At 42.3% G+C, this 13,701-nt stretch overlaps 1 protein-coding gene across 2 annotated transcripts in view; it reads left to right on the forward strand.

The window, feature by feature from the left end:
* The window catches only part of LOC127570926 (sorting nexin-10-like), a 42,038-nt gene that overhangs the window by 21,341 nt on the left and 6,996 nt on the right, over window positions 1–13,701 (forward strand). For both annotated transcript variants that reach the window (XR_007956424.1, XM_052016876.1), the window contains exons 3-5: window positions 6,487–6,573; window positions 7,710–7,810; window positions 8,500–8,598. Coding sequence is in view for 1 of the 2 variants with exons in the window: in XM_052016876.1 (XP_051872836.1) it covers window positions 6,487–6,573; window positions 7,710–7,810; window positions 8,500–8,598 (287 nt within the window). In the remaining variant the exon portion in view is untranslated. The remainder of the gene's footprint in view (window positions 1–6,486; window positions 6,574–7,709; window positions 7,811–8,499; window positions 8,599–13,701) is intronic.

Below are 13,701 nucleotides of genomic sequence, written 5' to 3' on the forward strand. Positions count from 1 at the left end.
GGCTGACAAGTTTCCGCGTCCTCATATACTTCATCCTAGGGTCTTCATAGAAGAAGTAAGTGAGGTAGTTAATGTTAAGAGAGGTTCTTTTAGATAGGAATACAGCAAGTGTAGCACCTTTATTCAAGAAGGGAAAGAAACAAAGCAGGAAATTGCAGGCCAGTTAGTTCAACATTTGTCTTGAGATAAATGTTCGGAACTATTATTAAAGACATCATACAAGGCACATAGAAAAATTCAAAGACAGAGACACAAGAAATCCTGCAGATGCTGGAATCTGGAGCAATACACAAAATGTGCTGGAGCAACTCAGCAGGTCAGGCAGCATCCATGGAGGGAAATAAACAGTCAATGTTTCGGGCCGAGGCCCTTCATCAGGACTGGAAAGGAAGAGGGCAGAAGCAAGTAGTCCAGCAAAGTCAAGTGGTCTTGTGAAATGGAAATCAAGTTTAACTAATTAATTGGAGATCTTTGAAGAAGTAATATGTGCGGTGGATGAAGAGGAACCTGTGGGTGAACTGTACTTAGATTTCCAGAAAGCATTTGGTAAGGTGCCATGTCAAAGGTCATTGCTGAAAACGAAAGCTTAGGATATAATAGGTAATATAGTGGTGTGGATGGGCGATCATTAGCTAATACGGAACAATAGACATATATAGGTCTACTTCTGATTGTCAAGAAGTAACGAGTAGTGTGACCTCAGCCTTTTATTATTTCTTTAAATGGCTTGGATGAAGGCACTGAAGATATGGTTGCTCTAAATGCTTATGACAGCAAGGCCAAAAGGAGGCTACAGAAGGATTATGATTGGTTAAGTCGGCGGGCAAAGGTCTGGCAAATGGATTAGAATGTGGGAAATGTGGTTATCCATTTTGGCAAGAAAAATGAAAAAAGCATTCAGGCCATGCCTGGGTTATTAATGCTCAACTTATAGACACGCCTACATACAAACAAGCTCCTGTAATATTATTAAATGAAAAAGTCCAATGTACGTACGTAAATCCGCTCCTACGAATGGCAGAACTAGTTTCCTCTATTTTTTCTCTATCTCCACTTCTAGTAATTGTTCTTTTTTATCAGTCTTGTGTGCTTTCATGACAATACTGTGGGGATATGGTTACCTCATCAAATGATTTTTGTGTACTTTCTGACTTATGGACAAAATTAACTCGTGGACATGTGTAAAAATGGAACCTGTCTGTTACCTGGGGATGGACTGTATAATTAAATATTATTACTCTTATTATTAAATTGTGAGAAATTGCAGAATTCCGAGATGCAGAGAAATCTGGCTGTCCTGGTGCACAATTCACAGGTGGCTGGTACACAGGTGCATCAAATATTCAGGAAGGCTAACAGACCATCATAGTTTATTGCTTGGGGAATTGAAAGCATAAATAAGGAGGTAATGCTTCAGTTGTACAGGGCATTGGTGAGGCCACATCTGGGCTACTATGTCCTCCAGATATGGCCTCACCACAGCTTAGGGTCATTGCTTATACTGGATAAAGATGGTGTGCGAGTGAGATGCTCCCATTCCTGCAAGATGAACCCACTCCCAATGCCGGGAAATTTCACTATGGAACCCGACAGGAAACTCCAGCCTGCCGACACAGGGCAGACGAAGATTTCCTTGGGAGAGGACTTGGAGGTTCTGGGTCAGGTGTCAGGTGGGAGAGATCTGGTAGTTCTGGGCTGGTTTGCAGTTTGGCACCTAGTGTGGATGGGTGGGAGTGGGGGGGGGGGGGGGGGAGGGAAAGGTCAATCAGCAGTTGTGGAGCATCTCCTGAAGAGAGTGAGTCACAGTGGTGGAGTCAAGTACTGGAGGACATAGGTTTAGGATGAGAGGGGAGAGATTTAATAGGAACCTGAGGGGCATCTTTCTCACCTAGAGGGTGGTCAATATGTTGAATGAGATGCCAGAGGAAGTGTTTGAGGCAGGTTATTAACAACATGTAAAAGATACTTAGGTTCATGGATAGGAAAGGTTTAGGGTGACATGGGCAAGTGGGACTTGGTTGGCACGGGCCGGTTGGGCTGAATGGCCTTTCCGTGCTGTCTGACTCTATGGTCAGGGGTATCCTCACTTCTAGAGTGGGTGAGGAGTGGGGGACAGGGTATGGGAATCAAAAGGGGAAGGGTGAAGGAACGGGCTAACCGGGAAGAAGGCGAGTGCAGGATAGGACACTGAGAGTAACAGGAACCAAGAGAGTGGGGAGTTCGAGGGAGAGGATCGGGGAGGGTGTGGGCTGTGGTGAGGAAGGGGAGCCAAGGAAATGGGAGTGTTGTGCCATTGGACCAAGACCTCCCTCTGTCAAGACTGTGTGGTAGCTTGTGTGCACTGGCCATTCCATGCTGACAGAAATCCTACATGCAGACTTTCCATTCCTCAATGGATTAAGTCATCCTCAATCCTGAGGGATTGTCTTGTGATGGACATTTGCTATCTAGGGTCAGGAGGCTTTTCGCTAAACTCAGCACAACAGAAGAAACTGTTCAAGATGTTTATTGTTAATTTTTAATAAGTACTATTGAACCATCCTCTTGAGAAACAATACTGTCTAGGCTCAGGAAGCCTATTGTTGATTTAACTGAGACTGCAACCTCATCAGAAGAAACAACATTGTCTCTGTTAAGTTAAAGCTCCAGCCATCTGATGTGATCAATGCAGTTGTGAAAACATCACATACAGGTGGGGTCATCACTAGATGATTGGCAGAAAAAAAGATACAAATGTTAGAAGGCAGTAAGGGTGGGGAGGAGTTACAGAGATGGAGACAGAGACCACTCTTCAGCCTCGACCCGAGAAGGATCTCTTTCCAGAGCCGCCTTTTTGCGATGGACGACATGTTCGTCCACAACTCAGTGGTATGGTTTTCTAGTTTGTAAGAATTGTACTTGTGTTTGGAAATCCTTTGAGGAATTATAATCTGTCAGAAATTATTCCTCAAATGTGCTCCATTTAAAGTAAAATAACTGTGTTTAATCTGCTTGGTGAACTTGAAGTATCTCCTCCTTGGTTGGGGGGGGAGGTGGGAGGGACCCATTGCTTGAAATAGTGATTATTAACAGCTAAATCCCTGCAGAAGAGAGACTAAAGTAGTTAAGTCAATTAGTATTTGCATTGTCGGTTGATACAGTATAATCTCCCTAAAGTGAGGGTACTGATAGAAACCTATAATTAGAAGATTTAAGGTCTTGGCTTAAGTTTAGGACTCTAGAACGGGTACACTCAATATCACAGTCTAAGAAGAACAACAACTGTGTACAGTAGTGGTATCCTTATTTAAGGAAGGATGGTAATGTGTTGGAAACAGTTCCGAGATGGTTTACTAGACTGATACCTGGAATGTCATGTTGCCTTATGAGCAAGTTTGAACAGGCCAGCTTTGATCTACTGGAGTTTGGAACTGTGAGAAGGGACTTGACTGCAAGATCCTGTAAGGGTTTGCAACATGCAAGATCCTGAAGGGTTTTAACAGAGTGAATATGGAGTGAGTGTTTCCTTTTGTAGGGGAACCTAGAACTGGGCATCACTGTTTTTAAAAACTAGAAGTCACCCCTTTGAGCCTTGGATGAGGTGAAACTCTCTCTGAGGGCCGCGAGGCATTGCAGCTGTCTTCCTGAAAGGGCAGCAGAGTCATCGAATGTTTTTAACACAGAGGTCGGACAGTCACAGAAAGAAAAGACCCTTTGGCCCACCGAGTCTGTGCTGACCATCAACCACCCATTTACACTAATCCCACATTAATCCCTTTTTTTTTTATTTTCCCTACATTTTTATCAACTCTCCCCAGATTCTACACACAAGGGGCAGTTTTGCAGTGGCCAATTAATCTCCCAACCAGCATGTCAGAATCAGGTTTATTATCACTGACATATGTTGTGAAATTTGTTGTTTAGAGACGGAGGTACAGTGCAAGATATAAAGACATAAAAATTACTGCAAGTTACAAAAACAAATAGTGCAAAAGAGGAATAACGAGGTAGTGTTCATGGGTTCATGGATCGTTCAGAAATCTGATAGCGGAGGGGAAGAAGCTGTTCCTGAATCAATGAGTGTGGGTCTTCAAACTCCTGTACCTTCTCCCTGATGGTAGTAATGAGAAGAGGGCATATCCCGGACGGTGAGAATCCTTAATGATGGATGCCGTCTTCTTGAAGGTGTCCTCCATGGCGGGGAGGGTTGTGCCAATGATGGAGCTGGCTGAGTCTACGACGCTCTGCAGCCTCTTTTGATCCTGCGCATCGGAGCCTCCTTACCAGGCGGTGTTGCAACCAGTCTGAATGCTCTCCACTGTACATCTGCAGAAATTTGCAAGAGTCTTTGGTGACGTACCAAATCTCCTCAAACACCCAACAAAGTAGAGCCGCTTTGTCTTTGGGATGTGGGAGGAAACTGCAGCACCCGGAGGAAATCCATGTGCTCACAGGAAGAGCGGGCAAACTCCACACAGACAGGACTCTGTTAGGATTGAACCAAGCTCTCTGGTGCTGTGAGGCAGAGGCTCTGCTCACTGCGCCACTGTGCTGCCCATTGATGGATACTTGATGAGCAAGGGAATGAGAGGTTATCATCCGGTAGATGGGAATGTGCAACTGAGGTTGCAGTCAGAACGACCGTGATCTTATCAAACAGCTGAGCAGGCGAGGGGCCTACGATTCCTATATGGTGTGTTAGTCTGTAATAGTTGGGGACCGACTGCACACAGCAAAGGGTGCTACATGACATTCGGAACAAAATGTATGAGCTGATTACATGAAGGGGTCAGTAATTAGTGAAGAAATCAGCAGATTGAAGCCCAGACACTGTAAGCCCATTGGTTTTGCATTGATAACTGGCTTAAACCAAAGATTAAGATCAGCATTGAACCCTTGCGTGGAAATAATTTGGCAAGTGAAAGCCAAAATAGCTTTTGAAGGAGCAAACTCTGTCTCACTAAACTCCTAACCTGTATTGGCTTTATTACCTTTTCAAAAAACCTTTGATATTGTCCTACGTGGAAAAACTGCTATGTGAGAGCAGGCTGGGGTATTGCATAACAAACCTGTGGGGAGATGAAGAATTGCCTGAAATAGATGAACCAACAGGTACTGGACAACTAAACCCCAGGCTTTGTTCGATTACCTGCTGCCCTGTTGCGGATAATACTGCTTCTCTTTTCCACCTTGTCCTCTCCTTCTCCCTGTCTGCCATTCACTTGAAAAATTGAAGCTTCTAGGGATTTATTTTAACTTATAGGAAAGTAAACGATTCTCATTTAGGAAATCATGAGCATAGTAATTTCCACTTTTACTTAACTTGATTCAACTTGACAATTCAGCATGACGAAGTATGTTTCACAACCGATCACTGGACTTCCAGTAACCCGACATTAGCATTGAGACAGATTTGAAGTCATCTGGCAGTTTGGTAATCTGGGCATGGGTGACAGCTGGTGGAGATATATTCCAATGTGAAGGTAGTTAAGGAGAAGGCATTAATGAGACCAGCTCCCTAGGGCTGTGTGTCATGCCTCATAACCTAGCTGTGAATTTCTCTGGGCCTGTTTCAAGAGTCCTGTCTATAACCATATGCTCTTTCTTAAACATGAAATGCTGGAAATGCCCAGAAAGTCAGACAGCATCAGAACTGATGAACGATGGTGCTGAAATGTTAACTGTTTCCCTTGCCAAGTGTGCTGCTGATCCGTTGAGTATGTCTGTTGTGAAACGGATAATAACAGGTAATTTACAAAGGCCGATGGCCCGGTGCCAGCAAGGACTAATCGATTACAAAGGCCAATGGTCAGGTGTGCGCTGATGGGTGGGGCGGGGTCAAACCTTGATTGGCAGTGGTGTGTCATCCGACCAGGTAGGGGGGGCAGTGCTATCACGTGACAGCCACGACCCTCCACAATACAATGTCCTGTTTTATTTCAGATTTTCAGTATCTACAACATTTTGCTTTTGCTGTTGGTTTAATTTTTGTTTTCATTAATTTATCCCCCAACTGAGGACTAACGGCACAGCAGAATTTACTTGCAATTTTTGTTTTTCTTTCGTTGGTGACTATGGCAAGGCAATGCTTATTGTCTGATTCCTCAACCCTGAGGGCATTGAGTGAACCACAGACCATGCAGAAGCGCTGAGACTCTTCATCCATGAATTACCAGATTTATAGAGTTTAGTTTCCCAATGGGATTTGAAAACGCATCATCTGGGGTCCGAGCACATCATCATCGCCATTGTGTCACTGTAACCTGCCCCCACTTATCACAGTGAATAGTGTTCATGTTATTTGTGTATCCTAGTGTTAGCACTGATGTATTTCTGGGTTTTGCGAAATCTAATTATCAGGGTGAATGAAACTGTGCTATGACTCAACAGTTAACTTGGAAATTGCGACATGTTCTGGATGCTTGTATAAAAGCACCAGAGTAAAGCTTTTGTACATTTTGGTGTGAAGTGATCATTCCAGTGACTTTCTCTAATATGCCACATCAGGAATTCATCACCGTGTGGGTTCGCGATCCAAGAATCCAGAAGGAAGATTCCTGGCAGTCGTTTGTAGATTATGAAATCTGTCTTCATGTAAGTATGTTTAATCATTTTGTAAGTCGTACTTCTCTAGGAATAATTCCCAGTTACAGAACAAGCTGAATTCAAACAGTAGAAATGAAATTCAAAACATTTATGCTTTGAATACTAAATATTAGGATTACCTCGATATTAAGCTGCTACAGAGTTAGATGTTTCAGTATGTTACTGCTATTTAATTCATGTTAATGTCGAGCACTTTCAGATTGTAGATCTGACCACTAATGGACTGTAAGACCACCACTGTTTGGAGATTGCACTGATGCAAAGTCTCGGATTTAAAAAAAAGTCAGATAATCCACTGGCTGTTTTGGGAATTCTGAACTTCTATTTTTAGTGTTATTTTTCCACATCCTGACAGACACATTGCTCCTAACTGTTCCTGTATACTATTTTACAATTTAGCTCTGCAGAATGACTAATTAATCTCCTGCTTCCTCTTTGACGTATTTCCAAGGTTCTGGATCGCACTGCTATAAATTGTAGAATAACTGCTTTCTAAGTAACTGAAATTATTTTGGGAATGCTTGTTTTCACAACATGTGCTGTTTCCAAAATTATTTACTCCACGTTTGGTCAGTAATTTTCCTCTGAGTATTTGTTAATGTAATTGTAAGAAAAAGTTTGTTAGAAATGGCAGTTAGATAAAATCATGCACTCTGTTTCTAATGAGGCCAGCACATGGAGGTCTTTGTCTGCTTTGGTGTGGTGTGTGTGTTTGCTATCCACTTTAGATTTTGAATGTTTGAGGTTTTATTCTGGTCAGAAAGGGAAGTGTTAGCCACAATATACAAGTTTTGCACAAAAGTTTTGTCTTTTGTACTCACACATTTTTCTTCTACAGTTGGAGAGATTTTTCCCTTGTCATCAGTTGTGCAAATATTGTTCCTAGATTCGCAGATTAATAGATGTACCAACAGCTTAAAGTCTGTTCTCAGGCATGTGTAAGCCACATGTTACAGAAATGAAGTTTTAGAATTATTTAAGATGTCAGTTCTATTAATACTTCAATAACTAAATTTTGAGCCATTGGCCATATGTCTTAAAAATTTAACTGGCATGTCAATGCATGGGATAGACTTTTGGTTTGATTGTTCCAGTGAAGTCTTTTTTCCTTTTTTTTTGTATAGACCAATAGTATGTGTTTTACAAAGAAGACGTCCTGTGTTAGAAGACGTTACAAGGAATTTGCTTGGCTTAGGCAACGACTACAAGACAATGCTGTGTTGATGTATGTTTTTTTTCTCTAAAGCCAATCTATTTAGCTTAGTTTTCACCCCCCCCACCCCCCCCCCCCCTCCCCCCCCCCCCCCCCCCCCCCCCCCCCCCCCCCCCCCCCCCCCCCCCCCCCCCCCCACCCCAGTGATAGTCAATCTTACCAATGCAGATCTGATTTGGACATCCCAACGTATAATAGAAAAGCATCTCTCTTTTCCTAACTCTTACAGTGCCTCCTGCCCCAGTTCTTTCAAACATGCCTGAGCTATCATGGGCAATTTGCATGTTTACGTTGGTGGATATTGACCAGTTTTAGACTGGGTTCTCAGTGTAATTCCACATTCTCTGCTTGGTGACCAGGAATAAAAAGTGCTTATTAGGAATAACATTGTTAAAGCACGAGCCGCCTTCATTTCTGTAATATTTTCTTATCGTCACTTGTAAACTAATTTGAGTATGTATATTTTGATCTTCAGCTTTGTCCTGGTTGTGTAATGCATGCAACTGGTTTGCACAAATCCTTCCTGTTATTAAGACTTCTACAGTAATGTTGGTTCGATGTTTCTGACATTCTTAAAAAAAAACTTCCCATTTTTTCCCCCAAGTGAACAGGGAAGATTAAAATTTTGCAATGTTGTTTGGTTGATTGTTGAAGGGCATCTAATCTGAACACTGAACTCCCAAATGTCCTTTTCTTTGCAGAAGTTTACCAGAGATTCCTCCTAAAATCCCCTTTTTTAGTGCCAGTAATACGCAGCTTGTGGAGCAACGTCGCCAAGGCCTTCAGGAATTCCTAGAGAAGTATGTACAACTGAATTTATTATTTATAAAATCCTAAGTGATGAATTGTGACAAATGGGCTTGCTTGTGATTCTTGCTAGCCATAAGTTACGGAGGCCAGCTTTCCTTCTATGTTCCCCTCTCTAGGTGGATGACATGAGTGATCTTAACTTACCTGTAAAGTAATAATAATAAATATTTTATTGGTACCTGATCAGTTTCCTATTTCTGTTTTTCCTTCCAAGCAATGAGCTTGCAGTTGGAATTGGCTTACTCAGAATATTTACTGTGTGCTGGTGTATTGCGCTGTTCCTTGGGAGCTTTCCTATTATCTTTTTGAATGTCATTCTGGTCTGAATTTTGGCAGTGCTAGTGCTGTGCTTGCTCCATTTACAAACATTAACCAAAGTACTCAGTCCTGAAGGGCTCAATGATATCCTTTGTTCTAGGAAAGTCTGTCTCCTTTCGCCGTTCAACCAAATGATGCATCTTAAAAACAAAAGCAGACGGATGGTAGAACTGAAAATAATTACTAGAATATTTGCATATTTGTTTCTTGCACCTGTTTTGAGTTTACAATAATACTAGTCAAAGAAGTCAACAATGGCATCATATTGCTTTTTGTACTGAACATCGGATTAAGGGACTGAATGTTTAAGGAATATGTCCCTTGCATGTGGTTGATAATTTGAAGTTATTTTGTTGCCTAGGGCATATCCAGGATATCCTGTTTTGTTTTAAAAGTACTGTAAGCCCTTGATTTCCAGTAAATTACACTTGGCTCAGCTTTTCCTGTTTTCCAGATAGCTTAATCTATGCCTTTTATTGAATGTCCACTGCCATCTTGTGGTTACAGGTTTGTACTGCAGTAACTAAGGAGAAATTCCTCTGGCGCCTTGCTGGTGATTGCTGTAACTAAACTTGGCTTTGCTTTGTAAATCGACCCAGTTTCCCTATATTATGTTCTGGGGTGGACTTGGCAACAGCAGTAAACTCCTCAAAAATGAAATGTAGGCATGCAGTTACTTCATTTCTCTACGTGTGCAGTTATTGCCCTTAATCTGATGATTCATGTGTGTTTTATTCTAATGGTAGTTTCTTGCCAGTCTGAAGATCTGTACAGTGTGACGTGCTCAAACGTGCTGCCGGTCTTTGTGGACAGATTGTGAGCCCAGCCTGCTGATGGCCAGGTCCACAATGGTGGATTGTGCTGATGAAATCTGTTTTATTTTTTGGTGATTTTTGGCTGGAGAGAGAGATGGAAATTACTGACTCTTGTCAAGTGTTTGTAACCATTTTACTCTAGAATTATCACCAGTGATACCAGTTGTATCTGATGCATTCTTATTAGTAGCTCTAGTAAATTATTAATGCCGAGGCCCAGAAATACTTGCAAATGAGGACGAAGTCATGCTTGGTCTTGATGCTCATCATTTAATATGTTTGTTTGGTGTCAAATTCTCTGTGCTATTTTAATAAAGGCACTTTTTCAATTTAGTTAATACCTGGAACAAAATTGTGGGAAAGATTTTACAGCATCTAGCCCAGAAGCTGCTGATATAACTGGTTTACAGATTGGTTTAACTGGATCTGAGTGGTGTCCATTCTTCACTTAATGGTACCTGCAGAGCACTGATTTGCAATGGCATTCTTGGTCCTGGAGTCTGAATGCTCACCGCTCATACTTTAAGATAGCTATCCACTCAGGCTGTGTGTTGTTGTGCTGGGGACGCAGTGAGAACCCCTGCTCTCCTCTGCTGCTATTGCAGCAACGAAATGGGAATCCCACAGCTGCGTGCTCAGCGTGGGGTGAACAGTTCAACTGCTCAATGCTGAGATGCAGGGATTCTGGGGGCACCCTGGCTGGGAAAATGAGGGTTGGCTGCTCAGTGTGTTGACAGACCGCCCAAATCCTATGGCTCTCTCAACACTTGTTGGATGTGATGGAAACTTTGGCCTCCTGCTCTCTTTGTTGGTTGTACGGCTCTCCCCAGCCCAGAGATTTCTCTGAGGTACTCTTAAAGGTGGACACTGGCCGTTGAGTTTGTTTCCATTGAGAGAATTTAAAAGTCCAGACTAATTAAACTGTTCAAAAGTGTAACCTGTTGTGCGCAGTTTGTGGCAGACTTGAGGCTGGCCTTTGAATCTGATTGGAGCACCAGATGATATGCAGGCTCTATGGTTGATGCAACAAGACTTAATATCCTGACTACTTTGTTCTCAGAGAACAGCCAAGTTTACAGATCACCTGCGCTCAAACTCTTTTCCCTGGGGTGAGATTTCGGATGCAGCCTCGTGCAGGGAAGCCAGCTCCCTGCTGATGGCCAAGGTCCTGTGCAGCCCATGGTCTTTCTGATCTAAACCGACAGGCTCTGTTCCCTGCTTTGAGCGTTGGTTAAAGCATGCCCTCGGGCTTTCTGGCAGTCAAGCAGTTTGAATGTCTCTCTCATTCACTCATATGGAAATAAATTCTGAAGTGCCTAAAACTAAAAACATACTACTGCAAATTTTATTATTTAAAGAACTCCTTTTAAAAACGCTTAAACCATTACAAATCATTTAAGTAAACTGGACCAAGTCTGTTTTGTCCCTCCACTAACCTCACCCCCAGCAGCCATTTAAAATGAACGGATTGGCACAGGTTCAGCAGGCAGATCTCCCAGCCTGGGACAAGCCATCAGTGGGAAGCTGTCCCATGTTCAGCTGAGGGGAGCCTCTGGACTTCTGTCATTTTCTCTGGAATCCTGAACTTTTACCCAATTACACAGCTAAGAGCCAGCTGTTCCAAGGAACTTCCTGCTTTAAAATCACAAGATTAGGTTAATACACAAAATGTGCTGGAGGAACTCAGCAAGCCAGGCAGCATCCAAAAGCAGTCGACTGTTTATTTCCCTCCGTGGATGCTGCCTGACCTGCAGAGTTCCTCCAGCTCTTTTTGTGTAGATCCAGATTCCAGCGTCTGCAGAATTTTTTGTGTCTCTGACGAGATTAAGTTAACTGGTTTTGGGGAGATGAACCACACCATTTTGAACATGCTTAAATCCCACAAAGTCTCTTTTTTGGTAAAAGTAGACACCTGTACCCTTTGCAAGTGATTTTTGCTGGTGCTATGTTTGTCAAGCAATGTAGAGAATCTGGACCAAAGCATGTCCTGCAGCACCAGCAAGAAATGGAACTCTCCAACCCCAGATGAATCCCAGCTGGAAACTGTCCTGATTAGCATTTCAAACCAAACCTCAACCTATTGGTTTGAAAATGTCTCTGCTTTAGATTTTCCCCTGAGAGTTGTGGTGGTAAGCTTATTTAATGATTTACTTGGTCTCTGCTCTGTGATTCATTCCAGTAGTACATTTTTTTTGGGTCTTTTGTATTTATTTCAGTTGAATATTCATCCTGAAGATAAGTAGGCCAGGAAAAGGATGAATAGTGTAGGTCGAAATCTGAATAGAAGTGAGTGGGTTTCTATACATCCACACAGCAGTGTGAGACAAGTGCAGATCACTTCTCATGGGATCAGTGGAGCACTCTGGAGGTACCTTCCCTTCAATAATTTTAGCGATGGTCACAAGTCCTATTGAAGTCTCCCATGGTAGTTCCTAAGATGCGGGGAAGGGTGTGGGTGCAAATAGTGTTAAAATAAATTGGTCAGTATCTTAATTTTGTGGGGGTGGGGGGGGGGGGAACGTACTGCTGCCTTCATTTGCTCTTCATATATCCTCTTCTTCTACTTGAAATACTGCAACAACACTCAGGTTTATGCTCTTGTAAGCACCCTAGCCCACTCGCCATAGCTCTTGTCAATTTACTGGTGCTGATGTAGCACATGTGCATGCTAAAGGCACAGTACCATTGCCACAGTACCGTTATTAAATGATAGCTTAACGTATGATATCACCAAAACGTAAAACAGTTTGGTTCCCTGTAATACTTTGCTTTATTTATGATATTGATATTGAAATGTTCCAGAAAAGCGTGCATCCCATCGTTGCACAGACGGCTTCTTGTTTGTTTGATGCTCTTCGTGGTCCTCGTACTGGCATCAAACTTATAAGCACCAATGACTCAGCTGGGTGAAAATGTCACATGCTTGACATTATGCTTCACTAAATTCCTAGTAACAGACTTTTATATTTGTATTATGAATATTTCTTTTCACCTTTTCACAAATATTGGAGTATCAAGACATGCACTGAGGCTGAGAGAGATGAATGCTAGCGTGGTTGTGGTATCAGCACTGCACTACGGATATTGGACTGGAATGTGTAAGGTAATTTTCAGTGACCGATAATTTATGGCTCAGAACAACTTGCTCATTCTTTCAAACAGGGATTTCCTTTATAGTTCATTGAATGTCTATAATGCACATTCTTGCAATTTGTAAAATTGGGTCCATTGGTCTTTCAGAACAATTGCCCAAGTATATTGTGAGCACAAAGATTGTGGCTTTCATTTGTAAACTTTTCCTTCTAGCTAGCTAATCGTAAGCTGTAACTACTTTTGGAAACTTAACCACAGAATTTATTTACCTTCTCTGTGATAATGTGTTATTTAAACGCGTCATGCTCTTGTGAAAGCTTCAAGAAACAGTGGTGTTGACAATTTATAATGATAACCAGTGCACTCCCAATTAGCAGAGAACTCAAAACATTTTTATTTAAAACAATAAGTCTTCGTCAAAGAGCAAAGAAACAGGCTCTTCAGCCCACCCTGTCCTGGACAACTGTCAAGTACCCATCCATAACTAAATCCATTTGCCAGGACTTGGTAATTCAAGTACAACCAATCTTTGGTGAGACAACTCTTCCTCAAATCCCCTCTATACCTCCTACCCCTTACCCTGAACTTATACCCTCTGGTGAGAGATGCATCTGCTATGGGAAAAGCTTTTTTTCACCCTATGTATGCTCTTCATAATTGTGTACCTCTCAGGTCCCCCTTCAGCCTCCAGAAAAAAATAAACCAGCCCCTCCAGTCTCTCCTCATGACAAAAACATTCCATCTCGGGCAATATCCTGACGAATCTCCTCTGCATTTCTCCAGTGCTTCCTAAAGTATGGTGGCCAGAACTACACACAGTACTCCAGCGTGGCTTACCAGTGTTTCATACCACCTTGGTCTTATTCT

Source organism: Pristis pectinata, chromosome 5 (assembly GCF_009764475.1).
Source record: "Pristis pectinata isolate sPriPec2 chromosome 5, sPriPec2.1.pri, whole genome shotgun sequence".
NCBI classification, from domain to species: domain Eukaryota; kingdom Metazoa; phylum Chordata; class Chondrichthyes; order Rhinopristiformes; family Pristidae; genus Pristis; species Pristis pectinata.